This window comes from Marmota monax, unplaced genomic scaffold (assembly GCF_021218885.2).
Source record: "Marmota monax isolate L192 unplaced genomic scaffold, Marmota_monax_Labrador192_F-V1.1 WCK01_AAM20220418_F8-fsc00052, whole genome shotgun sequence".
In the NCBI taxonomy this organism is placed as follows: domain Eukaryota; kingdom Metazoa; phylum Chordata; class Mammalia; order Rodentia; family Sciuridae; genus Marmota; species Marmota monax.
Window position 1 is genome coordinate 9,834,941 of NW_026693473.1, and position 27,396 is coordinate 9,862,336.

The window sequence follows — 27,396 nt, forward strand, 5'->3', positions numbered from 1 at the left end:
AACTAAATGCAAATTATTTTGTCTTTAAATCTCACTTTCCTAATCAGAAAATGAGATAAAATAAAATTCACTTCAGAAAACTCTGAAAATTAAATAAATGATGAAGAGGAAGTACTTACCATGAGATTAAAAAGTGCTTATTTAAGTGTTGATTGTTAGTTGTATAGTTTTGAAAGGGGCTAAAGTACCCTCAAGATCACAGAACATTGTGATCTTGAACACAGAACAAATGCAAAGACATTTAGAGCCTGTTTGGATGTCAAGAGCAGAAGAGAGCAGCTTTATTTCTTACCCTGTGTTTTATTCATAGTTGCACACAAGTGAACTCAATGATGGCTATGATTGGGGTCGTCTTAATCTTCAGTCTGTGACTGAACAGAGCTCTCTTGATGACTTTCTTGCGACTGCAGAACTTGCAGGAACAGAGTTCATAGCTGGTAAGTTGTTTATTCCTGAGTGTATGTAACACTAGTCACATATCACCTTGCTGTCTAGATACAAATATGTTTTACTGGGAAGTGTTTGAGACTCTGCTAAACTCATAACTTTAAACTTCTTATACTTGGTATATCAAGTTCAAGAAATTCAACCTCTCATAGTAAAAATGACCAGTCAACAATATGGCATTCTCCAGAAATTGTTTTCTGACATCATTATTAAAAAATAAAATTCCATCCTTGCTATTGTTAGGCAGTTTGACTGTGGGTTTTGTTTTGTTTGTTTGGTTTTTGGGTTTTGTTTTCCTTATTTTGGTGCTGGGAATTAAATCCAGTGGTGCTTAACTACTGAACCACATCCCCAGCCCATTTTTTAAATTTTTTCTTTTGAGAGGATTTTCCTAGGGCCTTGCTAAGTTACAGAGGCTGACCTTAAACTTGTCATCTCCTACCTCAGGTTCCTGAGTTGCTGGTATTACAAAGGTGTGTCACCATGCCAGTCTTGACTGTTTTTAAAGCACCAGCCAATGCATTTTGGTCAATTTTTGCATGCGCATAATTTTATTCACTACTCTCCTTTTTTTTTTTAGCTTAGGAGAGTACCTGGCACTCTTATAAAATAGTATTATAAACTATTATTTCTATTCCTCTTCTTGTTACTATAAATGTCTTTTAAATGTTATTATGTTGTTTAGCAAATCATTCTTCATTTGTTCAAATGGTTTTTTTTGTTTGTTTTTTTGTTTTGTTTTTCGTGGGGGAGTACTAGGGATTGAACTCAGGGGCACTCAACCACTGAGCCATATTCCCAGCCCTATTTAGTATTTTATTTAGAGACAGGGTCTCACTGAGTTGCTTAGCGCTTCCCCATTGCTGAGTCTGGCTTTGAATTCAAAATCCTACTATCAGCCTCCCTAGCTGCTGGGATTACAGGTATGCGCCACTGCACACGGCTCAAACGCTTTTTTGAACATTTACTCTCAGGCTTACTGACTACTAGGTACTGACTACTCAGAGTATAGTGTTAAAAGATAAATTTTGTTTTAGCAAGATTTTGTTTTGATACTGGAAAATGAGATTGACCAGATTATGTTATATGCATGTATGACTATGGCATAATGAATGCCACTGTTATATAAAATTATAATATAGCAATTAAAAAAAGACTTTATGAACCAAAAAATAAATTAAAAAGATTTTGTTTTGGGTGCTATGAAACAAGTCTATAAAAGACAATAGGGTCATAAAAGATTGAATTAATAATCATTTCTATCTGAAGGAAGACAGTCCAGTCAAGGAAACTCTAACCTTAGAGCTGAGTCTTGTATATTGAGTAGATACTAAAAGGACAGAGGAGATAACACAGGTATCTATACACATGCAGGCAGAGGACTCAAGGCAAGATGGGAAGCACCAGCCTGTTTTACTCAGAAAAAGATTAGAAGTTTGACTTTACTGACACGAAGGGGCAGGCTGTAATGAACACAGACACTGAAGAGGTGGACAAGGGGCAGATTTTGAGGAGAATAAAGACTTAAGGGAGCCTTAAAGGTTTTAAGCAAGTGAACAACATAGTTTTAGATTTCATTGTCTAGTGGTTTTGATTAATTTGTTGTTTGGGGTCCCCCAACTTTATTTAGTTATGGTGTACAGCAAGTTTGTTGTTGTTGTTATGTGTATATATGATATATGTGTATATCTGCTATCAAACTATTTAGCAGATCCATCACCTCACTAGTTTTGTGTATATTCAGTGAGATCATTTAAGATATACTTTTTTAGCAAATTTCAAGTATATGGTACAATATTGCTAATTATAGTCACCATGAGAAACATTAGATCTCCAGAATTTATTTACTAATTGAAATTGTATACCCTTGGACCAGCATCTTCCTATTTCCTCCACCCACAACTCCTGATAACCAACATTCTCTCTGCTTGTGTGAGCTCACCTTTTTCATATTCCACATATTAGTGAGCTCATGCAGTATTTTTCTTTCTGTGCCTCGTTTATTTCACTTAACATAATGTTCTTCCAGTTTGCTGTTATTTCAAGTGTCAGGGTTTTCTTCTCTTTTTTTTTTAAGGCTAAATAATGTTCGTTTGTGTATGTATACTGTTGTCCTTGATATCTGTAGGGATTGGTTTCAGGACTCCCCCCCCCCCCCATTGATACTCCTTCTTTTTATAAAATGTATTTGCCTATAATCTCTGCACATCCTCCTGCATACTTTAAGTCATTAGTAGATTATTTGTAATACCTAATACTATATAAGTAGTTATTACACTATAAGAAAAAAAAGTCTGTGTGTGTAGAACAGATGTGATATTAGCTTTTCTTGGAATGTTTTCAGGTTTGGGGTTTGGTTTGTTTGCATTTTTGGGATTCAAACCCAGGGCTTCTTGCATGCACCCTGTGACTGAACTACACCCCCAGCCCTCATATATTTTCAACCTGTAATTGGTTGAGTTCATACAGAACTGACTGTATACCAGATTTTCCTTATCTGTCCATTCATTGATAATCACAGGTTGATTTCATATCTTGGATATTGTGAATTTCCATTTATTTTGCATATGGAATTTCTGTATCATACAGTAGTTCTAGTTTAAACCTTTTGAGGAACTCCCATACTAGTTTCCATAATGGCTGCACCAAATTTTATTTTTTTAAAGATCAGTGGTGGATTTCTAAGGAAGAAAGATGCATTGGGAGACTTGCTTTAGTCAATAAGAGAAGCAAGTCAGAACTGAAGTAGAATAGTAGAGAACAAAACAGGAACAAGAACATTAGAAGCCAAAATAAACCAGACTTGATGGAAGGGATGGAGTAAGTGAAAAAGAGTAGAGTCAAGAATAAAGCACTGAAGTCTCCTTAAATTAATGTATGATTAAACGAAATGTGGTTCACCTATACAATGGGATATTATTTGGTCATAAAAGGAAGAAGGTTCTGATACATGATGCAGCATGCAGGAGCCTTGAAACATACTCAGTGAAAGAAGCCAGACACAAAAATCACATATTATATGATCCCATATATATGAAAAGTCTGGAGTAAGCATACCTACAGAGACATAATAGATTAGTGGTTACCTGAGAGGGAATGAGAAGTATCAACAGGTAAAATTTTCTCTTTGGGGTGATGAAAATGTTTAAAATTGATTGTGATAACAGTTGCATGACTATATATTGTATATTAGAAATCATTGAATTGTGTGCTTTTAACAGATGATTTGTATGGTTCGTGAATTATATCTTGATAAAGTTGTTTTTTAAAAAGTCTTTAGTGATCTTTGCCAGAACCATTTTAGTTTATTAGAGGAGGGGGGGGGGGGGGGAGAGAGAGAGTGTGTGTGTGTGTGTGTGTGTGTGTGTAGAGTCAAACTTAATATTAGTATGCCCATAGGTTATAGTGGGGGTGAAAAGACAACATTTAATTTGACAGGAGCTATTAGGAACTTGAAGTACAAATCCTGTAATTTAACATGTCTACTTCTCAGTATATATTATAGAGCAGTAGTTCTCAAACATTAATGAGCAGCAGAGTTTCTCAGAACTTGTTAATGAACAAATTCCTGGGTTCTTTCTCTAGAGATTTTGATTCAGCGAGTGTGGGCTAGAACATAATAATTTCCATTTTTAACAAGATCCCAAAAGATGCTGTATTTTGACTATGAAAACTTGGAAGCTAAATGTTCCAGTACAGCAAAAATGGTCAAATATACTGTGGTACACACAGACTATGAAATTGAGATTCTGTGTGGCTATTAAAAACAGTGAATTATCTCCCTGGATATTAATTTGAAGGATCTCTAAGACCTATTGTCACATGAAAAGATCAATTTACAGAGTGATACATGTAGTTTAATACTATTTGTATTTCTTTTAAAACTGGCCAATCCATATATGTATGTGAATATTAGAAAAATGATTGGAAAGTTATACATTTAGTTGATAACCTTAAGAAGGGAAATGGGTTTGCAGAGATAAAGAGGTAATTTGAGTTAAGTCAGAGAGAATGTTTACCTTACAAATATTGATTTTTTTAACAAAGAATTTTATATGATGTGATTTTTGTAATTAAAATGTTAATTTTTTAAAACAGAGATTAATGAGATGGAGCAAAGTTTGAGTCTGGAAGGAGATGGGAATAAAATAGGATCAAAAGTGAAGTTGGACAGATGAACTTATGTAGGAAGGGAACACAGATTCCTCTGAGGCTGGAGGAAAGAAGCCAGAGGTGGGTGCATACATGAAGTGTATAGGTAAGAGAGTGCCACTGGACACGATCTGTAATCCCAGTGACTTGGGAGACTGAAGCAGGAGGATTGCAAGTTCAAGTCCACCCTGGGCAACATAGTAAGACCCTGTCTCAAAATGAAAAATGAAAAGGACTGGAGATGTAGCTCAGTAATAAAGTACCCTTGGGTTTAATCCCCAGTATCAAAAAAAGAGGGTGCATATCCAGTAGCGTCAGTTTTTCTCTTCATTGATGTCAAGGCTATCTTTTGGGAAAGGAATAGAGCGGAGGAGGTGTAGGGGCTTTAAAGAGAATAGTTTCCATTTAGAGAATGGAAGAAATAAGCCAAAAATATAGGATTTCTTCCTTCTATGGGAAGTCCCAAAGACTTAGCTGCTTCTGGAGCCTGTACATTTGCAATAGCAGGTAGCTGCATTATTGTATCATTTCCTACAGCAGTTCACATAGCATTGCTACTGAAATGAGAAAGGTAATGCATAGTTGGAGTTTTGGTGTGTGGGTGCAGTGGAGTGAAGAACTTTACAATTTGGTTAGAGAATGGTTGAAGGGCTATACCATGCAGTTTTAGCCAAATAGGAAAAGAAGTGAATTTACAAAGTGGGTGATGGTCTGGGATAAAGAGCATGAATCAAAGGGCCAAAGTGTTTACAGAGGGTGGACAGAGCCAAGTGCGAATGTCAGATGGGGCAGACCACCATGAAGAAGTTAATGTTAAAAAAAGGCATCGAGAGCATGGGGCAAAGAGTTGTGTTTTGACTGTCATTAAGGATGACATAGATAAGAATTGTGGTTGGGTTGACTGTAAACCAGGGTAGTGGGCTGTGCAAGGGCCTACATGGCATTGTGGTGGTCCAATAAGGGCAGTAGACTGCAGGAGGTTTTTGGTTATCTTTGAAATAGGACCTTCCCTTGCCATTTCAGAAAAAAGCTTGCTAGCTTCCCAGGTACCAGTCTCCAGTGTAGTCACCACTGCCTATGGATGCTGAGTAGGTGGTGGCTGTGTTGGGGAAAATAAGATAGAGACATAGAGCATCTCAGAGAGCAGAGAGAGGTAGAGCCCTAGAGTAGAGGTCTCTGTAGTTCATACGTCGGTTTGGCTTTTTGCTTTTTTTTTTTATGATATAGCCACTAATGGTGAGTGCTGATCATAAATATCTTGTTTAGGGGTTGGGGTTGTGGCTTAGTGATAGAGCACTTGCCTGGCACGTGTGAAGCACTGGGTTCAATCCTCAGCACCACATAAAAATAAATAAATAAAATAAAGGTATTGTGTTTGTCTCCAACTTAAAATATATCTTGTATAAATTATAGCAGTATAGTAGTTTAGCAGTTCTAACTGGAGCGAGTCTTTTGCCTGAATCTTTGCCTACTCACCAACTCCCAGTGACTAAAATTATTCTCCATATATAAAGGGAGGAAATTGGTTGTGCTGAATCTTTACCAGTCCTTCCCCATTCTTTTTTGTTTCAATGAAATATTTACCATATGTAGTTTTATAAAATTAATACTTTTAGAAATGGTGTCCTTTTATGAAGAATTCTTAATTTCTCTCTTGGTATAAAACTTCATTTGGATAACTTATTCAGGGCTAGAAGAATAAGGTTTAAATTCTGATGTAGGCTCCATATCGTTAGTTTCCCAAGTTTATAAAAATAACCTACCCTCAGTAATTTAGAGTGCATCTTAAATAATAGTACTTTTCTTTTGTGTGAACAGAAAAGCTTAATATTAAGTTTGTGCTCCCTGAGGCTAGAACTGGACTGCTATCTTTTGAAGAAAGCCAGAGAATTAAGAAACTCCATGAAGAAAACAGACAGTTCTTGTGTATACCAAGGAGGTGAGTTGAGCAGAAATTTAGATCACTACACGCCATACAGGGCGGCTGAGTGTAAAATTTTTAGTTATTCACATTTTTTATGCTTTTTTTCCTCAGCTGCCATTATTTTCAAATTCCCTGTTTTATTTTGGTAACTTCTATATGGAAATTTTTTCTCTCTGTTTCAGACCACACTGGGACAAAAAAACTAGCCCAGAAGAACTTAAACAAGCAGAGAAAGATAACTTCCTAAAATGGAGACGTCAGCTTGTCCGGTGAGTGTTGTTAGACTCTTAAGGATTTATTTTGAAACCCTGAGTTCAGGCATTTGGTGTGCTTGTATTACTCTTTGCCTTTTGAAGTCTTGATTTCTTTAAAAGGGAAATGGTAGTGTTCTACTTGAAAGTCCATTCTGTAACATATGCAAATAGAGCATTACTAGGTGCCTGTGCATCTTTGCACCAAGATGGGTTGGTGGCTTTGTTTACTTCCTAGCCTGGTTTTCTTTCATTCCCCTATGCAGCTATCAGGTTCCCTGCAGTTGATCACTGCTCTCCTCAGCATTCTTCCAATAAGAATTGTGTGAGAAATATATGATTTTGTGTGAGAGAGAAACTTTCAGGATTTAAATAGCTTACAGATAACATTTGAATTTGGTGAAGTATGATATGAATAAATTTTTATCTATATTGATTCAGCAAGCGGCATATAATAATACTGGTATCATATTTGTGTACTTACATTTTAATGTAATGAATTTGAACCTTTATACTGCCTAAGACAGTTCTGTGATAATCTGGCAAAGATATAAACTTCTCATTCTAAAGCCAGGCTAGAAGAGGAACAAAAGTTAATATTGACTCCATTTGAACGAAATTTGGACTTTTGGCGCCAACTCTGGAGGGTCATCGAGAGAAGGTGAGTCGCCATTTTCTTTTGTGTAATAAAATATGGTAGTTGTGTTAGATTTGGATATTGATATATACCCATGCTCTGGGTTGGGGAAGTGGGATTAAATTATACAAAAAGCTATAGAGAATTATAATAAACTGAAAACATGATACTATATATTTTTTAAAATACAGTGGTTTTTTATTGCTTTTATAGGAGTACGTTGACTGGTGTATAAGAACAGTGAATGTTTTCTGTTAAGGTGAATTCTGAATTCTTCTGGTATTTGGAAAATATGGGCATAAAAAAGGGTAGTTCCTTGCCTGTAAAGAGTGTGCATGTTATGGGAAGAGCCAAGTGAGAGCTCATTTCAGCAGTCTTGTGGAATTCAATGTAATGCCAAGCAAAGTGTCAGGCACTAGGGGCATGCAGATGAACACAGTGTGGTCCTTGAACTCAGAATTCAGTACCTAGTAAAATACAAAAGGAGCAAGATTCCTGCTATGTTACAGATAGAAAGGCCATGGGCTGTGCCAAAGCAGAGAAAGGAGCAGATGTGAATCCAGGGAAATCGAGAGGTGAGGTTTTTGTTTTTTTGTTTTTTTTTTAAACTGGGCTTTTTTAAAAAGGGGTTTGATAAGTTGAGTATGGGAAATTTTCATTCTTTTCCATGTACTCTTGAGAATTCCTAACTGTTAAAAGTTAATAAAATCACTTTCCTCTAATATCACCTCTTAGTATAGTTAGAAGGTTTCTGTTTTACTAAAAAGAGTTTTTTAGTTATTTTCAAGGACTCCATAAGTGAATTTAATACTTAATATGGTGAACCTTCTGTCTGTATTTTTTTTTAACCCATGAAGTAGGATGCTTTAATTGGTTCATTCTCAGGAAAAAATATTCCCACATTTAGCATTGTTACCAAGAAAATGAGACTTGAATAAAACTTGTAAAAAAATCACTTTTTTTTTTTTAAGGATGATGAACATATGCTGAAATTAGTGGTGATGGTTACAGATATGTGTGGATAAAGTCACTGAATTGTACATTTAAAAGGGTGAATTTTATGATACATGAATTATGTCTCAATTTTTTAGGTGCCCCACCTCCTGCTTTCCAGGGGCAGATAGAGGGCTGATAGGCTGGGATATGAAAAAGTCAGAATAGTAATGTGTAAAAAGGAGAAGCTTGCTGTGGGTGGCAGTCCATACAGGCCCCTTTTACTCAGTTAGGCTTGAGTGGAGCTTGGGAAGTCTAGTATTGTTCTAGAGAACTTGTGCAGAGCAAAATGGATTCATATCTCCTTCAGTGCTTCACTAGCAGTTGAGGGTGTGTGCTGCTGAGAATGCCTGTTTTCTTTTTTAAAAGAAAGAATTGTTAACATGCTCTGCAGTGCTGCACCTTCAACCTCCTCCCACATACTTAACAGTATTTATTTTAGATTTTCTCTTACTTTTGTATTTCCTGTCTTCTCTGTTTCTTTTATTCTGTTTATTCTGGTTTCTGATTTTCACGTACAAGGCCTTTCCCATATGTCTAGTGATGGTTTTTGTCCATTCTTATTTATTTGCAGCACTGGGGATTGAACTCAGAGCCTTTTGCATACTACACAAGCACTCAATCACTGAGCTATATCCTCAGCTCCATCCCTTCATATTTAAGGGTGAAGCATTACAAAGCTGATTGACCTACCTGTTTGGGTAGAGTTTGCCAAGTGGTGAACCTCTCTGAGGTGACTTTGCTGGGATCAATTATATTTGGTTGGAATATCCCAAGATGTTACTGTTGGCCTTTTTTCTCTAAGACCATTTTCTTAATGTGAAGAATGATCTTTTTCTGAGAATGGGGCCAAACAGAGTGGTATGATGCCAGGAGGCTGGGCATCCTCACAGTTCAGTATGTAGGCTTATGTTTCATTTTCTTTTTTATGTATGACACCTCTTTCTCACCTTCTCCTGTGCCTAAAGTCCCAGTCCGAGAGCCTCTTAGATTCTTTTCTCCATGGTAAATGCTAACCCTCTACTGTTGGGGTGGAGGAATGGGAGCTATGGGCTGGATTGCAGTTGCCTGGCTGAATGGTACAGTGGAGCCCACCAGGAGCTAAGTGGGAAGGTGATTCTGGTCTCATACCTCATTCTCTATCCTAAAGAGAGCTGATGTTTCTAATCTGAGCTTTCTCACTGTTTAGTATTTTTTAGTTGCTGCTATTCTTTCTTTCTCCTTGTTCTAATGAGTTTCATCATTTGCTTTTAGATTTTACATTTTGAGAGGAAGCAGAGGCAGCTATATGTATTCAGTTATCCATGTTCAACAGGAAGGCTCTTGACATACTTTGTATGCCCCTAAAATAGCAGTTGGTTTCTCCAGAGTATGTCCACACTTGTTCAAACCCCTAGCTTTAGTTGAATTACAGAATTACTTGCTCTGATATTTTTATTGATTTATCTCTTTTTAATAACAGTGTATTTCTAACTCAGGGAATATAGTTTATATCACATGAAAATAGAGCTGAGCTACACAGAAATGTTATTAATAAAGTGACTACTACCACATCTTGAACAGGAAATATTTATTGATGACTTCTCTACAGCAGATGTCTCCTGTTTGCTAACAGGCTGGCTAAGCCATCTGCCTCTTTAATTTCAACAGTAGTTATCAGAAAAGATTTGATGTATAACATGCCATTGAAATGCAGGAAACTGCTGAGGCACTGGGGGCAGCACACTGTATTCCAGTAAGATAAGGCGTTTCCACTGTGTTCACAAATGTTTCCTGCTACACAGTTGGCACTTGGTATCCTAATCAGCGCATGAAATAAGCTAGCTTAAAATGTCTTCTTTTCCTTCTGGTGTTTTGAAACCATTTATCCTGTCTGCATGTTTAGTTGATAGATGTAATGTTTATAGACCCTGTGGTTTTACCTTATTAGGCTTTGTCCCTTTTTTTTTTTTTTCAGACATTCAGCTTAATTCAGTTTGCAAGTGAGATGTTACCTTAGAAAGGAAATTCTGGGGCCAGCTAAGACAACTTAAAAACAATTTGTCAAAAATTAGGAATTCTTTGAATTTGAATCACAAGGTTATGCTAAAATTTTGACTGTTGGTGGGGGGGATGCACTTTCACTTGTCAAAGCCCTCCCCTAAATGGTAACCTTGATTCCTTGGTATTTAGTATGGTTGCGAAGAGTTACCTTAGAAAAGGTTGATCTTCCAAATTGGGATTTGGGGAGAGTGCTATAAGATGGTGATAGCTCTGCAGCTCCTCTTTCCATTGGCAGTAACAGCCGGCCCTTAGAACATCTTGCTAGCCACAGAGACTGGAGTGAGGGAGAGTAGGAGGGAGGCACTTCCCAGAGAAGCAGAGGATCTTTTCTGAGGAGAAAAATGTTGCAGTGCCATGGAAGGCTGCTGCAATCCCCTCTAATTTGTGAGGGATTCAAGGACTACAGAGAGTTTTTTTATTGCTACATATTCTTCTGTATGATGGAAGAAGTTGAACTCCTGATTCCTGCTCAGTATGGCAACTTAAATTGATATTTTACAGTTTTGTTGTTGAAGCATGTTCTTAGAACTGTTGAGTGATTGTTGGCTTTGTGGTAGTCCTGGGTTTAAATAAGATTTTGGCTTTTATAGAGGTAGCTGTCAGCAAGTGATTTATTAGCTTTCTTTTGAAGCTTTAATATGAATTAAAATTAGGAACTGAATATTTAGACTTCAACTTGGAGTAGACTATGTGGAATACTCTTTTATCTTACCAGGAGAGTTTAATAGAAATTATAATGGAAGTTTTAGCAATGAAATGCCCCCTGAGCCTCTCTAAGCCATGTTAGAATGGTAGAATGTTATGGTTAAGAGCATAACCCCTGGTCCAAACTGCCTGGGTTCCTGTTTTGGCTCAGTTGCTTATAGCTGGTCCTAGGCTATAGGTCTTAACTATAAGCCTCAGTTTCCTCACACAAACTGGGAATAATAGTGCTTTTAAAATATGTGTCAAGTGGTTAATATATGGAAAGTGTTTGCTACTCTTCCCTCGATATATGGGCAGCAACCCCTTTCACTTCACAATGATTAGATTCTCTCACTTATTTTTTTTCCTAGTGATATTGTGGTCCAGATAGTAGATGCTCGAAACCCACTGCTGTTTAGATGCGAAGATTTGGTAAGTAAAGAATAAGTTATCTGTAATATGTCAAAATACACTGTACTGTCATGTATATCTAAAAAGAACAAAAAATAAATAAATAAAAGTTCAATTCAACACCTTTGGGGTAGCAAAGAAAGACAGCATCACTCACAGCAATCCCTGTAGGCAAGCATTCTGTACTCATTAGCTTTGTTTGTTTAGGCCTCTCCTCCCAAGGTCAGGAGCTTGCATAATGCCACTGTTTAGACAGATGTTTTCTCTTCTGAAACAATTGTTCCATTTATAGGAAGGCATAAACACTTGCATGAGTTTTCTAGCTTTTAGTTCAGAAGCTACTTTATTAATAGACATTTGCCAGTTTCCCATTTTTCAAGAGACACCAATGGAAATAACATTTTACTTATTTTTTCATATTCCATTCACTTCACTTTTAAATCCATGTTGTTAAGTTTTCCCTTCTTACACCTCAGTTATTATTTCCTGTAGTATTTTACAAGTAAATTATGTTTATAAAATTTCACAGGGTGTAGTAACTAAGGTATAAAAATTACATGAAATGATATATTACAGATTTAAACTAATAAAACACTATATTTTGTGAGGTGTGCATATTTCAATTGAGAACCATAGTTATACAGATTTTTTTTTTAAACTAGTCAGTAACAAAAATCTTAATCATGAAACTTCTTTTCAAAGCTTAATGAAAGATTAATTAATAGAATGTACCAAGATTTAAAATCTTTAAACTAGCAAGTGATTTACTGTGGAGGGGGTGCAATTTTAAAAAACACTTTTATTGGGGATCTTTAAAATACCTAAACTAATATTTTACTTGTTTGAAGAGATATTTCTGAGTGTTCTTGTCTCACCTAGGAATGTTATGTGAAAGAGACAGATGCTGAGAAGGAGAATGTTATTCTGATAAACAAGGCTGACTTGTTGACTGCTGAGCAGCGGAGTGCCTGGGCCGCATACTTTGAAAAAGAAGATGTGAAGGTTATTTTCTGGTCAGCTTTGGCTGAACCTGCTCAGTTGAATGAGGACTCTAAGGTAATCTGGAGCACTTTTTCAGGGTGTTTGCAGGGAGAATTTTGGTGTTTTGTTTTTCCCATTGGAGATTTGTGGGAACTGTTTTGTTTTTTCAGGGTTTTTCCCCCTAAATACTAATAGTAGGATGACCAATAGAAGAGTGAATCATAAAATTACTTTTTTTGTAGTTTTAAAATATTCTAACATCCCTATTGTTGCACACTGATATTTTAATTTTTTTTCTTTTTAAATAAGACATTTTATAGGAAGTCTCATAATGACCTTGTAATTACTTCTAAGAGAAATTAGAACAGAAAGATGTAGTAACATCTCAGGGTTTGATCAGAATCCCTTGACTTTGTTTTGAAAACAAAGAAATTAACCCTAAACTTAGATATACCCTCTTATTTCCTTAATCTTTTAACCCAAATTTTACAAAAATAGGGCTTTTTTCCTAATAAGATAATAACTATGAGAAGAATTTAATAGATTCATGTTTTATATTAATAGACATTTACACAAGTAAATGTTTTTTTCCCCTATCATCCTTTCCTTTTCTCCTGTCGATCACACATCCATTTAGTGGGTATGCAGCTAGGTTCTTTGAATACAGCACCCTCCTCTGGGTGTACTCACAATTTAGCAAGCTCTAACCTCCAGTTCACCGTCTTGTTAGTCATGTTACCTCTATGTGACTGCTTTCAATGACAAGGTCCCAAGACCAGGTAGCTCATTCCTTTTCAATCCCTAAATTCAGAAAGTTCTTCCCTTAGTGAAGCTGTGTTAGCCCCCTTAATCTTTGATCTGAGCACTTGTCCTGTGTCCTCTTGGTTCCCTTGACTACATACTGTAATATCTGCTGTTAAATTCTTCATAGACACCCTCTTTGGAGCCCCCATTCTGAATGCCTATCTGCTTGTGTCAGGATTATGATTAAAATTGGCAGTATTACTCACAAGTATATATAGAAGTATATACTTCTGTATATTGCCCAGAGCATATACAGAAAGGTGCACATTTTTTGACATCAGGATACTTTTATTAATTCAAACTTTCTGTTAATTTCATCTGCTTCCAGGAGTTATATTATGCTGTTTGCTTATATTAACCTGTGGTAAACTGAATTTCTCAAATAGTTTTTTAAAAAGAGAATTTAGCAAACTATTTTTACATGTGGAAAAAGTTTGCTTTTACCTCAACTTGGGATAGTAACATTAATGGTTTGGGATCAAGGTAGAGTTTATTTTTTAAAGGGCAGTTTTTCTTTTCTCTCATTCTGGCTTTGAATCATCTGCAGACTTTGTGTGTTTACACTTCTATATAGTCTATATATTCTTCTAAGTCATTGATAACATTTTTAAACATAATCAAACCAGAGATAGGAGTTCTGTGACCTTTTCTTGACCTACTAATCACTCTCTACCAAGCTTTTTTGTTTGTTTGTTTGTTTGTTTTGTACCAGGGATTGAACCCAGGAGTACTCTACCACTGAGCTATATCTCCAGTACTTTTTATTTTTTGAGACAGGATCTTACCAAGTTGCTAAGGCTAGCCTCCATTTGCAGACCTCCTGCCTAGTTTCCAGAGTTATTGTACCTTCAGCATTTTTATGTGGTGAAGATAAACATACTCCACAAGAATAAATAAAAACTAACCCATAAAAGTGATATTAATAGAATGTTACTCCCTACCAGGCTTGTTATTCCAAACACATTACATATTTTGTTCATTAAGTCTTCTCGGCAGCATGCAGGTACTTCCTGCTCTCTGGCAATTGGGCTCCGTCTTTTGCCTACGTGCCCACTATTTCTGTTGTTTCAAATCTGTCCTGGAAGTCAGTGTCTTGAAGAAGTGTTTAACTAAATATTTATCACTTTATGGTTCTGTCCTGATAAAACAAGTCAATAACCCTATCAGAAATTGAAAAAAAAAATTATGTCTTTAACATTTCTATGTCTTTAACATTCTTCTAAGTAATAGATTCTAGAGAGAAATGAAATTGTTTACATGATGTGTTCTCAGGAAACCATGGATGCTTCCTATTGATGTCTGTCTGATTTTTAAGGCTCATCAACTAATTTGTGGATTTTTTCAGTTAATAGCCTATGCATTAACAGTGCTTAACTTATGGATATTTTTTTCTGATTTTTAAAATGATGTGCCATTTGCTCCTCCCAAGTCTTTTAAAATCTCTTCTCCATGATTTCTCAGGTTGTGTTTTCATATCAGTAGCCATATCTAATTGGGTATTGAATATAAAACTTATTTAAAATGGCTTGACGTTCACTGCTTATTTGCCTTTCTGAAGAGTTTGGTTCTTCCTCTAATTGTTCAACCCCTTCTTATTTAAATATATATGACTCTTTTTAGTTGAATACAATTCTCTGGGTCATCTATTAATAATTGCATTGTCCAGAGGCTTGACTTTCTCGTTCTTTTAATTTTTAACATAATTATTACAAAGTCCTTTTGTTGTCTTTAGCATTTTTTCTAAAGCTGAACTGCTTCTAGCCAGATTTTCTACCATACATTTCTTGATTTGTAGTTCACGTTCTTGTTTTTATGTTTCTTTCATATTTTAAAATGATTCAGAAAAGATCACAGTGAGGACACACTGACTTCTTTAGATTCATTGCTTATTTATCATAAAAATTATTTCTAATTTTAGGATTCTCTTACAGGCCAGATTTCTTTTTGAGTGGCCATTGTGAAATCATATCTATTTTTCCTCACATGTTGTTGTTCTTTCTTCTTTCCTAACTTTTAGGATACCTGTTTGACTGTGTCCTCCTTGGTGGCTGTTACTCATTCTAGTATTAAATCAACTTAGAAATGATACAAAACATGTGTCACTTTCAGGTCTAACCACTTCACACTTGTAGGTAAGAATTAGTGCTACTGTAGAACTTCCTATCTGCTATGTTGTTCAAGAGGGATTCAGAAGAATTAACTCACCCATGAGTAGTGATTTTTATCTTTCTCTTTTCCAAAGGAAATCTTTCATTGATAATGAATCATCAACTTCTGGATTGAAGTTTTGCTACTTCTGCATTTCACACTCAGGGGTCTGTGCTTCATGGTACTTTTTGACTAATTAAAGGCACTTAAAGAGTAGCAGGGCTGGGAATGTCCCAGTGAGAGCAGTTGCCTAGCATGGGCACAGCCTTGGGCTCCATCCCTAGCACCACAGACACAAAAGAATAGCCATTTTTCCTTAAACATTAAGAAATGTAAACGAAGCTCAAAAGTTTCTTGCTTTGTTCAGAAAGGCAAATGTTAAAATGTTTTATTGTTAATGAAAAATGCTTTTATTCTACAGCCCACTGCAAAATTATGTACTGCCAAAGAGTTCATCTTAACATAGGATTTTTCAGTTGCTTTAAGATTTATTTTAAATTAGAAAAGTAATTCATAACATTTGTACAAAGTTCAAATTATGCAGAAATTCATATGGTAAAAAGTGAAGATCTGCTACTCCTGCCCTCCCAGAGTGCACCACTATTGGTGACTTGCTGCACATCCTTGCATGGAAAGGCTTACTTTCCCTCCTCCTTGTGTTTGCCTTTTCCAGTCTCCAGCATAATTTTCTTGTCCTCTGTTCATCTTACTTACATAACCGGCTCATTGAGTACCTTCACTAAAGTGTAAAGTGCAGCTATACACTTCTGAACTTTTGTGATTTTTTTTTTTTTTTTTCCAGCAGGAACAAGTGAACCAAGATGCTGGAGAAGCCAACACATCTGAGTCCGAAAACTCCAGTTTTGAGGAGAATGAAATTCCACACAGAGAGACCGACCATCTCCCAGACAGGGATTCTTTCTCATTTAATGATTCCTCTAGTGACGAAGATGATAGTGAATATGAGGACTGTCAAGAGGAAGAGGAGGAAGATTGGCAGACATGCTCAGAAGATAGCTGCCCTGACGAGGAAGCCCATGCTCAGGGCTGGAAGAAAAGCTGCACTGTGGATTCTGAGGCTCAGGGAAGGAAAACCCCACAGAGGAGGCAGATACACAATTTTAGCCACCTGGTGTCAAAGCAGGAATTACTGGAACTCTTTAAGCAGCTGCACACTGGGAAGAAGGTGAAAGATGGACAACTTACCGTTGGACTGGTAAGATGAAATACATCATTAAATTATTACTACCTAAGTGTCTATTCCCCATCCTTTGTTAGCTACACAAGGACCCCAAAGAGCAGTTAGTCTTCTGGCATCATAAGGAGCCATCTTATTGCCCACTGGCATCATGGAATGAAGCAGTGTGTTGGCCAGAGCCCAGCTTGAGGGGTGAACTCCTTCAAGGCTTATATTAGTTACACACTTATTATGTTAAATATATTATCCAATCTCCTTCCAGTTCAACTCTTAATGACTTGCAAATTACCAAGAGAAACTAAAATGAAAGCATTTAATATCTAGTTCAGTATTCTTTTGGCATCTTGAGGTCCTTGCCAACTTAAACTGTAAATGTTCCAGATGCATATTTGGGAGAATTCCAACATCTTGGCCAGGCAAAACATGACAGATGCTTTAGTTGTGTAACCACTGCATGGCACAAAGGAGAAAATAGATCACATTCCAGCATATATATATCCTAATTCCAGAGGCTGTGAAAGTCCCTATACCCCAAAGGGAAACAGCATGGCTCTAAATGGCCCCAGCCTTAGCTAAAGAAATGTAAGACATTAGAGAAGGTGTTTATTATAAAGATCTTCTATCCAGGAGAACAAAGAGTAGAAGAAGGGAGGTCATGGCGGGTTTGGAGTCTTGGGGCTCTTAAGTTGCATGCCTGCATACCAAGTAAAGCTAATCCTAATTATGTTTGAACCTTCTGTAGCTCCACTCAACCTACTTCCCTGGCCCTGCAACAACAACAATAGAAACTTGCTTAAAATGACAAAAGCAATTGACATTTTTCCCAGTCATGCAGTAGAACTTTGGAAAAGTTACTTAATTTCTTGGAGTTTTAAGGCTTCGTTCTGTGTTTTATTACTAAAAATTAATTTCTGCATGCATCAGAAAGCTCAGCTTTTCTACAAGTGTTTTTCATTTAATGAAACAAAAAAAAACAGCCTCTCTCACTTTCTGAGTGTGTTACTCTAGAAATACTGAAAATAGGGCTTGGGATATAGCTCAGTGTAACACTTCTTTAGGATGCACAAGACCCTAGGTTCAATTCCTAGTACTGCAAAATAACTAAACAACTTCAACATAATAAAATCCATATGTGAAAAAGCCATAGTAGAAATCCTAAAAAAGCAGGTTGGGGTTGTAGCTCAATGGTAGAGTGCTTGCCTAGCACATGTGAGGCACTGGGTTAAATCTTCAGCACCTCATAAAAGTAAATAAATAGGGCTGGGGATGTGGCTCAAGCGGTAACGTGCTCACCTGGCATGCGCAGGCGCTGGGTTCGATCCTCAACACATAAAAATAAAGATATTGGGTCCACCAAAAACTAAAAAATAAATATTAAAAAATTCTCTCTCAAAAAAAAAAAGTAAATAAATAAAGATATTAAAAGAAATCCTGAAAAAGGTTAATTTACCAATTCTAAAAACATTTTTTGATCACTTGCTACAGGCCAGGCATTCTGCTGGGCCCAAACTAAACAGTTATTGAAAATTTGAAATAATCATATTGTGATTTAATGTCTGTCTGGTACTCATCTTCACCTCCTTATGGAAGATGCAATGGAAACAGTGAAATGCCTGTAAATGGGGCAGTGAGATTTACTTAGGTTAACAGCAAAAGCTATAGAAATACAGTTTGTATAACTTAGCTATTCATCATGGAGGTGAGACTGAATAAACCCACCCAAACTGCAGGAGAAAGGGGGGTCAAGGAACACACAAAGCATCTATTTCAAACAATCTTTTAAAGTAACCAGATGCTTATGCTAGTCTTGCCGCCATTTATGTACTATCTTTGGGTCTTTGGTAACTACTATGCCTGTTCAGTAATTTCTGAGTCTCTTCCAGGTGGGCTACCCTAATGTTGGTAAAAGTTCAACCATCAACACCATCATGGGCAACAAGAAAGTATCTGTGTCTGCCACACCTGGTCACACCAAGCATTTCCAGGTATTTCTACAGCCCCTTGCCATTCACATACCGCTCCTCTTTCCCCTCATCTGCTATATATCCAACTTAAATCTCTTGTCTTTCAGACTCTCTACGTGGAGCCTGGCCTATGCTTGTGTGACTGCCCGGGCCTGGTGATGCCATCCTTTGTGTCTACTAAGGCAGAGATGATTTGCAATGGAATTCTCCCAATTGACCAGATGAGAGATCATGTCCCACCTGTATCACTAATATCCTTTCTGCTCCAGAAAAAAACTGGTTGTTTGGCACATACTAAAGCTTCAGGGATTGGGGGCAGGGGGGCATTGCCTTTCAATGGCATTTCAAGAATTCAGGTCTGATATTTTAAAGACACTAAATAAAATACTAAGAACCTACACAAGTTTACATCAAGACTTAAGTAATTAGAACCTTATCTCCTGATTTCATCAACATGTAAAAGTGGAAGAACCCCAGCTTTAGATTCTCAGCCCCAAGTTGCAAACCTTTATCATATTGTCATTTGACTATTTGAGTGACCTTAGAAAAACTTGATTAACCATCTGAATTCTTACCCTTTTCTATGAAATGAGAACAATGTCTACCTCACAGTTGATTGAACTTAATCATTTTAACACTCATTAACTGCTTGCTGTTAATAATGTTTTCTGATGTTTACTAAGTATTAGTTAATACTCATAAGTAAGTCAATCCTTGAGGCAGGTATTGCTATTATTCCCATTGGACAAAAACAAGTTAAATCATTTACCCAAGATCTCACAGGTGGTAGTAGGTTAGGAATTCCACTGCCTCTCCAGCACCATGAGTTAAATGTGAAGCAGCATCAAGGATAGTACCTGGCCATCCTAAGAGAATATAGTACAAATAGCAACCTGCATAAACCTTAGAATGCTGCATATACATATATAGTATGACACCATTTTTGTAAAAACTTTTATCTCACAAAACAGTTTTCTTGTGTTCATAGGTATATGTGTATATGAAAGTGAAAAGTGGACTGAAGGATGTACCATAAACTGGTCTTACCTGGAGCAGAGTGGGGAACTGGTGTAATGATTTTTTTTTTTTAAGAGAGAGAGAATTTTAATATTTATTTTTTAGTTTTCGGCGGACACAACATCTTTGTTTGTATGTGGTGCTGAGGATTGAACCCGGGCCACACGCATGCCAGGAGAGCACGCTACCGCTTGAGCCACATCCCCAGCCCAAGCTTAAATTTTTTAATACTTCTTTTTGTTTGTTTGCTTTTAGTACTAGGGATTGAACGCTGGGGTATTTTACTACTCGACTATAGCCCCAGATCTTTTTATTTTTTATTTTGAGACAGTCTCACTAAGTTGAGTCTGGCCTCAAACTTGCAGTCCTCCTGCTTGAATCTTGTAAATCATTGGGATTACAGGCAAGCACTACCATACCATAATTTTAATAGTTGAAATTTTGTTGTTAGTTGGGAACACAGGACTTAATATTTATGTTTTTCTGTATTTTTTTTTTTTTTTTGAGTCTCCTAATTAACAATAGACATGTATGAAGCATTTAAGGCAGATTAGGCTAGGTACTGTGGAGGTTAACAGGCATAACTCAAGTGGGTCCTGCCTTTTAAGGATGATCAGTCTGTGGGGATGTGAGATATGTTCATGAATAACTGTACAAGATAGAATTGTAAGGGACCTAAGGAAACTACAGATAAACTGTGGGAGATTAGTAAAGGGAAGAAAAGTCATCTACATAGTTGTAGGCACTAGGAACAAAGACATCCCATGTTTTTATATATCAATTAGGATTAGCTCACAAATTTATAGTTTATTTATAATCTTGTTTTTTTTTTAATGACATCTTTAAGGTCTCTTATGGAGACAGTTTAAAATAGTTCTTTTGTAAGTGATAATTGCTGAATAAAACTGTTTAAAAAGAAAAACTGACGGCTGGGGTTGTGGGTCAGCAGTAGAGCACTCGCCTAGCACATGCGAGGCCCTGGGTTCAATCCTCAACACCACATAAAAATAAAGATATTGTGCCCAGCTACAACTAAAAAGTAAATATTCAAAAGAAAAAAAAAAAGAAAAAATGATTCTTTAATGAAAAACTGTACTATTTGGAGAGAAGAAAGGGCACTTGTCATAAAAGTTTTGAAGTACTCTGTTTTTAGCAGTATGTTTTAGATGTCATGAGGCAAAGATGGTCAGTTCAAGAAAATGGATTCTTTGACCAGTTTACGTATGCCAGAATATTCCACCACATGTTTTAGAAGCCACCTATGGCATTAATATCATAAAGCCTAGAGAAGATGAAGATCCCTATCGACCTCCAACCTCAGAAGAACTGTTGACAGCTTATGGATGTGAGTTGTTTTCTATATTAAAATATGAACAAAAAATAGCAATATGGTTAATTAATAGAAATAGTTAACAGAAGTTTTGTGGGGATGTAGGCATTTAAACCCAAGGTAAGCATATACTCTACCATTGAGCCACATCCCCAGCTATTTTATTTTTTTATATTGTAAATATTATTTTTTATCTAGTACTACTTAACAAAGCCAGTAAAAGAAAATCCAGGGGGCTGGGGATGTGGCTCAAGCGGTTGCGTGCTCGCCTGGCATGCGTGCGGCCTGGGTTCAATCCTCAGCACCACATACAAAGATGTTGTGTCTGCCGAAAACTAAAAAATAAATATTAAAAAAATTCTCTCTCTCCTCTCTCTCTTTCTCTTTAAAAAAGAAAAAGAAAAAAGAGAATCCAGGATGTAAAAACAAATGACCACAGACAGTTTCTGAGACCGCTGTCTGCAGGTCCATATAGAATTAAGGATTCTTGCAGTGAATTTTAAAAGGCATTGCCAAATTACTCTAGTTTTGCTTTGTATTTCTTTAGATACTCGTGAAGTTGAACTTCTATGTTTGTTGCCCTTCTATATTTCTTCTGGAATCACCTTTTTCTACATATTGGTTGTATCTTAAAATGATTTGTAGAAGATCTTTGTTCTCTGTGGGCATATTGTGTGTGTTTTGTTTTGACCCCCCCCCCCCCCCCAGTGTTTACTTATTTATGGTTTTCTTTAGCCTTACAGAAGAGGACAGTTTTAATAGACTGTCTTTTCCTCTTTGGATTTGACTCAGCTTGGTGTTTTACTTGGGGAAGCTTTCTCTATCCCCCCAAAATAATTGTCTTCCTGTAAAATTTATTTTAACATTTAGATTTTTAATCTACCTAAATTTATTTTTTGTGTGATATGAATTAAGATTCTAAATACTTTCCTGAAAACAGAACAAGCCAACATCCATCTTTTGTATGATGTGAGAGCGCTGAGTTTTGAACACAACCTGTCTGCCACCATCTATTAATTGAATAATATTAAAAGGATCTTTATCATTTGTTTGGGAAACTACCAAAAAAAAAAAATAGGAGTATCATGAAATAATAAAGCTTGCCGTGTTGCTTTTTATTTTGCTAATAATATTCTCAGATAGCCTCCTTAAATAAATATTTAAGATCCAGGGATCGAAGAAATAACTGGAATATAGAGAAATTTAATGTAACTTTCATAGTGAGGTGCTAGAGGTTGTTAAGATATCAGATTCAACTACATAGTTTATTCTGCATTAGCAAATATTTATAATGCTAAACAAAATATATAATGATAATTAATTTTTTAAAACATAGTAATCATGCTTACTTAAACTAAACATATAGTACCTCAATTATGTTTGTGATATTCTGTCTTCTGAGTTCATTCTGTTCATTTCTCCCACAGATATGCGAGGATTCATGACAGCACATGGACAGCCAGACCAACCCCGGTCTGCACGTTATATCCTAAAGGATTATGTCAAAGTAAGTGCATCCTGGATTTTTGTTTTTTAATATTTATTTTTTAGCTTTTAGGTGGACACAATATTTTTATTTTATTTTTGAGTGGTGCTGAGGATCGAACCCAGTGCCTCACGCATGCCAGGCGAGCATGCTACTACTTGAGCCATATCCCTAGCCCTGTTCTTACTTTTGAATAAGCGAGTCTTTTCTCACGTACTATATTCTTAACTAATGGCAACCTGTTACAAGTTTATGAGATTTTTTTTTCATTGAGATGGAGTAATAACTAGGGTTATATTCTTAATCCAGAAGTGACTAATATACTATGAAAGGAAAGATGAAGATCTTTGAACACCTGGAATCACTGAAATTCACTGATTTGTGCTTCTGGTGTTTCCATTTCTACAGCCCTTTTGGTTGTTCCCATTGTGACTGTTATTACAATCTTCCTTATGGTATACCTGTTTGCATGCCTTTCTTCCCATGCTTATCTAGTAACAGTAGTAGTAATAGCTAACATTCATATCAAAGGTAACTTGCTTAGGAGTTGTAGATGTTTTATATGTATCTCATTAAAAATATGTACAAATCAGGCATGGTGGTGCATGCCTGTAGTCCCATTTACTCAGGAAGCTAAGGCAGGAGGACTGCAAGAAAGAGAGGGGAGTTAGGGGAATGGCTTAGTGGTATAGCACATGCTTAGCATTCTTGGACTAACCCTCAGCACCATGAATGAATGAATGATGTCCATTCCTTAGCACCATAAATATAAATGAGAAAACAAACAAGTTTAAGAGGATTAATGCTGTCATGTTACAAATGAGAACAAGCTATTTCGGATTATCTTCATAATTAAAATGGAGATGAATCATATGTAGCTCATGAAATTCTGGGAGATTCATGAAAACAATGCATGTTTTTAACATATGTATGTTACAAATATCATTAAGCTCAGTGCCTGGCACATAATAAACCCACAAGAATTATTATGGCCTTAAGTGTAATTCTTTACAAAATTAGCATTATGAGGCCCTGGTAGTAACAAGTTTCGAGGCTTTGGCTTTATTCCTTTCTTTCCTCAAGCCCACATCAATGGAGTTCTTGGAGCATAGAAATAAAATTGGGCAACCATGTTTTATTGACTCCAGTTCAGGAAGAAAGTAGATAATGGTATTTATATGGATTATTTATTCTCTTACCTTCTTAACTGTGGAGGATGCAAAGATGAGTAAAGTGTAACTTTTAAGTCCTCTATGGTGGAAAGATGCACATGTGTACCCAGTGAGCAACTACAATCCCACATATAGGAATCAGGAACTGTCTTGATTTCAGATTTCTAGCCTAATGTTCTTTTAGTACAGTGACAATTGTCTAGTTGTATCCTGGTTTTTCTTTTGATAAATATTGACCATAAGTATAATAAAAGTATACTAAAGAATGCTTAGTAGAAATGCAAACAAAGAAACAGAGAAAAAAGATTGTTTTTAGTCTTGGGGCCATGGGAGAGCACCATCTCTCTTTCATCTCTCTTTCACCATCAACATTGGTGTTATAAAGTGAGGACTCTTAAGTTGCAGTAGACCCAAACTCAACTTAGCTGAATCAAATGTAGAAAGCTCCCTAAGGAGGTGGCTGGTGGAGATGTCTCCTCTGGGTATTTTTATTTTGGGGTAACACATATGACACTTAGGAGACACTAATATCTTCCATGTTCTTTGTAGGGGAAACTACTATATTGCCATCCTCCTCCTGGAAGAGATCCTGTGACATTTCAGCATCAACACCAGCAACTCCTAAGGAATGAAACGAAAAGTGATGAAATAAAAATGCAGCCAGGTGGAAATAAAAAAACAAAGCAGATAGAAAATGTAGTCGACAAAACTTTTTTTCATCAAGTAAGTTTTAACTTTCTTTAACTTCTGATCCAACACATTTTTATAACAGTAAAGATTAAGATATTCACATACCATAATTAAAATTTAAGTTCCCACTCATCTTTTTAAAGGGTACAGTAATTTACAGTATATTTACAGAGTTGTACAACCACCACATCAGTCAGTTTTAGAATTTTATTATCCCAAAAAGAAAATCCATGCTGTTGGCAGTCACTCCTCATTCTCCTCTCCCCACAGCCCTTGCCAGCCACCAGTCTTTTTAGTTATATAGATTTGCCTATTCTGTACATTTCACATGAATGGAATCATATGCCATGTGATCTTTTACAACCCATTTTTTTCATTTAGGTATCTATTGGTCATCTGATGGAAATTTTCAACTTTATGACTATTATAAATAATGCTACTGTGAATGCTCTATAAAAGTTTTTATATGGATATATATTTCACTGCTCTTGGGTATATACATAGGAGCAGGATTGCTGAGGTTAACATTTGAGATACTGCCAACTTTGCTAAAGTGGCTACTGTTTTACATCCCTCCAGCATTGTAGGAGATTTCTAATTTTTTCACATCCTGCCAGTACTTAAATTTTTCTGACTTTATTTTAGCCAGCCTGAAATGGGGCATGTATCTTAGAGTTTTGATTGCATTCCCCTAATGATTAGTGATGCTGAGTATGTTTTCATGTGCTCATAGGCACATGTATGTTTTCTTTAGAGAAATGTCTATTGTTAAATTATAAGAATTCTTCATATATTCTAGATATAAGACCCTTATCCAGTTTCTGATTTGCAAATATTTTCTCTCCCTAGTAGGTCCTTTTTCCTCTGAGTCAACATATCTTGTGATTTGGGGGGAGGGGGGAGACTTCTTAAATATATTCAAAATATTCAAAATCTACTTTATCTTTACAATATGAACAATTTTGTCAGGCATGGTGGCATATGCCTGTAATCCCAGCAATTTGGGAGATTGAGGCAGTAGCATTGCAAGTTCTAGCCCAGCCTCAGCAACTTATTGAGACCCTATCTCAAAAAAATAAAAGGGATCGAGGATGTAGCTCAGTGGTAGAATACGCCTGGGTTCAATCCTCAGTTTAAAAATATATATAACTTTAATTGCTTATATCATATCTATTGGATCTGTAAGTAGTATTTTAAAAGACAGATTTATGTGCAAGAGAATTAAATCATAGAATTGTACCTAATATATATTTTAAATGCTTTTAAGTGAGTGCTACAGCAAAAAACAAATTTTTAAAATCAGCTGTATCCAGATACTAGTTGGGTATTTATCTGGTGCTTTACCTGCGTGTTTCACAAAATGAGCCTGTGAGGCAGGCAAGGTCATGTATAAGAAAGAACTTACCACTAGTTTTATTCTATAACTAACCTTTAGCCCAATATTTTACTATTACACAAAGATTGTGGGATCTTGCTTTCCATTTCAGATCATATTGGATAAGTTTTTCATACTACACAAACAAAATTTCTTTAAAAGAGTCAGTGTCTAATTTGGGTAGAGGCAGGTTGGATTTTGATAAGACAGAGATTTCCAAAACAGAGCTAATGCTATGAATTTAGTTATAGATGGCATTTAAACCTATGGGGCTAAATAAAGTAGATGAGGGGGAAAATGAAATGAACCAAAGAGAATCCTGGGAAGCTTAATATTTAAGGGGTGGAGAGAGAGAAAGAGAAGAAAACTCCACTCGGTGATATGTTCATGTTTATCTGGAAGTGATCCATTAACAGTACTGTGTATGTTCATCAAGGGAGCTAGCCATCTGGCACTTTGTATATAATGTCTTTTATTTCCCAGGAGAATGTGAGAGCTTTGACCAAAGGGGTTCAGGCTGTGATGGGTTATAGGCCTGGGAGTGGCCTGGTGACTGCAGCTACTCTGACCTCTGAAAATGGAACCGGGAAGCCCTGGAAAAAACACGGCAACAGAAATAAAAAAGAGAAAAGTCGTAGACTCTACAAGCACCTGGATATGTGAACCTGGGCTACAACAGAAGTGGCATCTGCACTGTGCAGATGGAAAAGAACAGAAGCTGCTTATTGCCTGTGCCTTGCAGCCACATCCAACAATCTTGATGTCAAGACTAAAGGGCTCCTGGAAACGCCATCTCTGACTCGAGTAGTCGTTGGACCCCCAGAAATGTACTCCTGTAGGAGGCTGGACTTCGGATGAGGGAATGGATGATGTATATTTGTTTGTGTAAACATACACAAAAATGCATATTAATTTGAGTTGGGATGCTTTTGAAAATATACTAAAATTAATTTGTCACTAATTGATGTTTTCATTTGTTTAAGTAGATTAAATGCCAGCTGAACATTCCATGATCTTTTAGCAGTTGTAATCAATTAAAACATGACTGGAATTTCAGGTGAATTCTTTTGAGGACACTTTGGATTAGTAGTTTAAATCTCACATAAACGCCCAACATATCTTTGATATGGCAGAGGGCTGGAGAGCTGGCATATATCATTTTTAAAAGCCCTGAGGCTGGGGTTGTGGCTCAGCAGTAGAGCACTTATCTAGCACGTGCAAGGCCCTGGGTTCTATCCTCAGCACCACCTAAAAATAAAATAAAGGTATTGTGTCCAAGTACAACTAAAACATAAATTTAAAAAAAAAAAAAAAAAGCCCCTGAAGACCTTGACCTTCCAAAATTACCCTCCCCTGAGCCAATCTGACAGAAGGAAGCATGTGTTGTAGCTAACTCATCTGTAGAGAGCCACGGAGAGTGAAAGAATAGTTTACCAGTTTTTATTTTAGGCATAGGGATCCCAGATAAGCTTAGGTACTTACCATTAAGGGTGAGCCAGCACACTGTGTTTTTATAGTCACATTGGCTCTTTCAGCTCCTCACTTCTTTTGGCGGGGGGCAGTTACTTGGGATTGAACTCAGGGACATTTGACCACTGAGCCACATCCCAGCCCTATTTTGTATTTTATTTAGAGACAGGTCTCACCGAGTTGCTTAGCACCTCACATTTGCTGAGGCTGGCTTTGAAT

At 36.5% G+C, this 27,396-nt stretch overlaps 1 protein-coding gene across 1 annotated transcript in view; it reads left to right on the forward strand.

Annotated features, from left to right (window-relative positions):
• Positions 1-26,668, forward strand: part of Lsg1 (large 60S subunit nuclear export GTPase 1) — a 28,046-nt gene extending 1,378 nt beyond the window's left edge. The window contains exons 2-14 of the mRNA XM_046457941.2: positions 311-437; positions 6,418-6,538; positions 6,706-6,792; positions 7,349-7,435; positions 11,503-11,563; positions 12,422-12,598; positions 16,278-16,691; positions 18,557-18,658; positions 18,745-18,888; positions 20,876-20,999; positions 22,412-22,491; positions 24,192-24,365; positions 26,191-26,668. Coding sequence (XP_046313897.1) covers positions 311-437; positions 6,418-6,538; positions 6,706-6,792; positions 7,349-7,435; positions 11,503-11,563; positions 12,422-12,598; positions 16,278-16,691; positions 18,557-18,658; positions 18,745-18,888; positions 20,876-20,999; positions 22,412-22,491; positions 24,192-24,365; positions 26,191-26,370 — 1,878 coding nt within the window. The 3' untranslated portion in view covers positions 26,371-26,668. The remainder of the gene's footprint in view (positions 1-310; positions 438-6,417; positions 6,539-6,705; positions 6,793-7,348; positions 7,436-11,502; positions 11,564-12,421; positions 12,599-16,277; positions 16,692-18,556; positions 18,659-18,744; positions 18,889-20,875; positions 21,000-22,411; positions 22,492-24,191; positions 24,366-26,190) is intronic.
• The last annotated feature ends 728 nt before the right edge of the window (positions 26,669-27,396 follow it).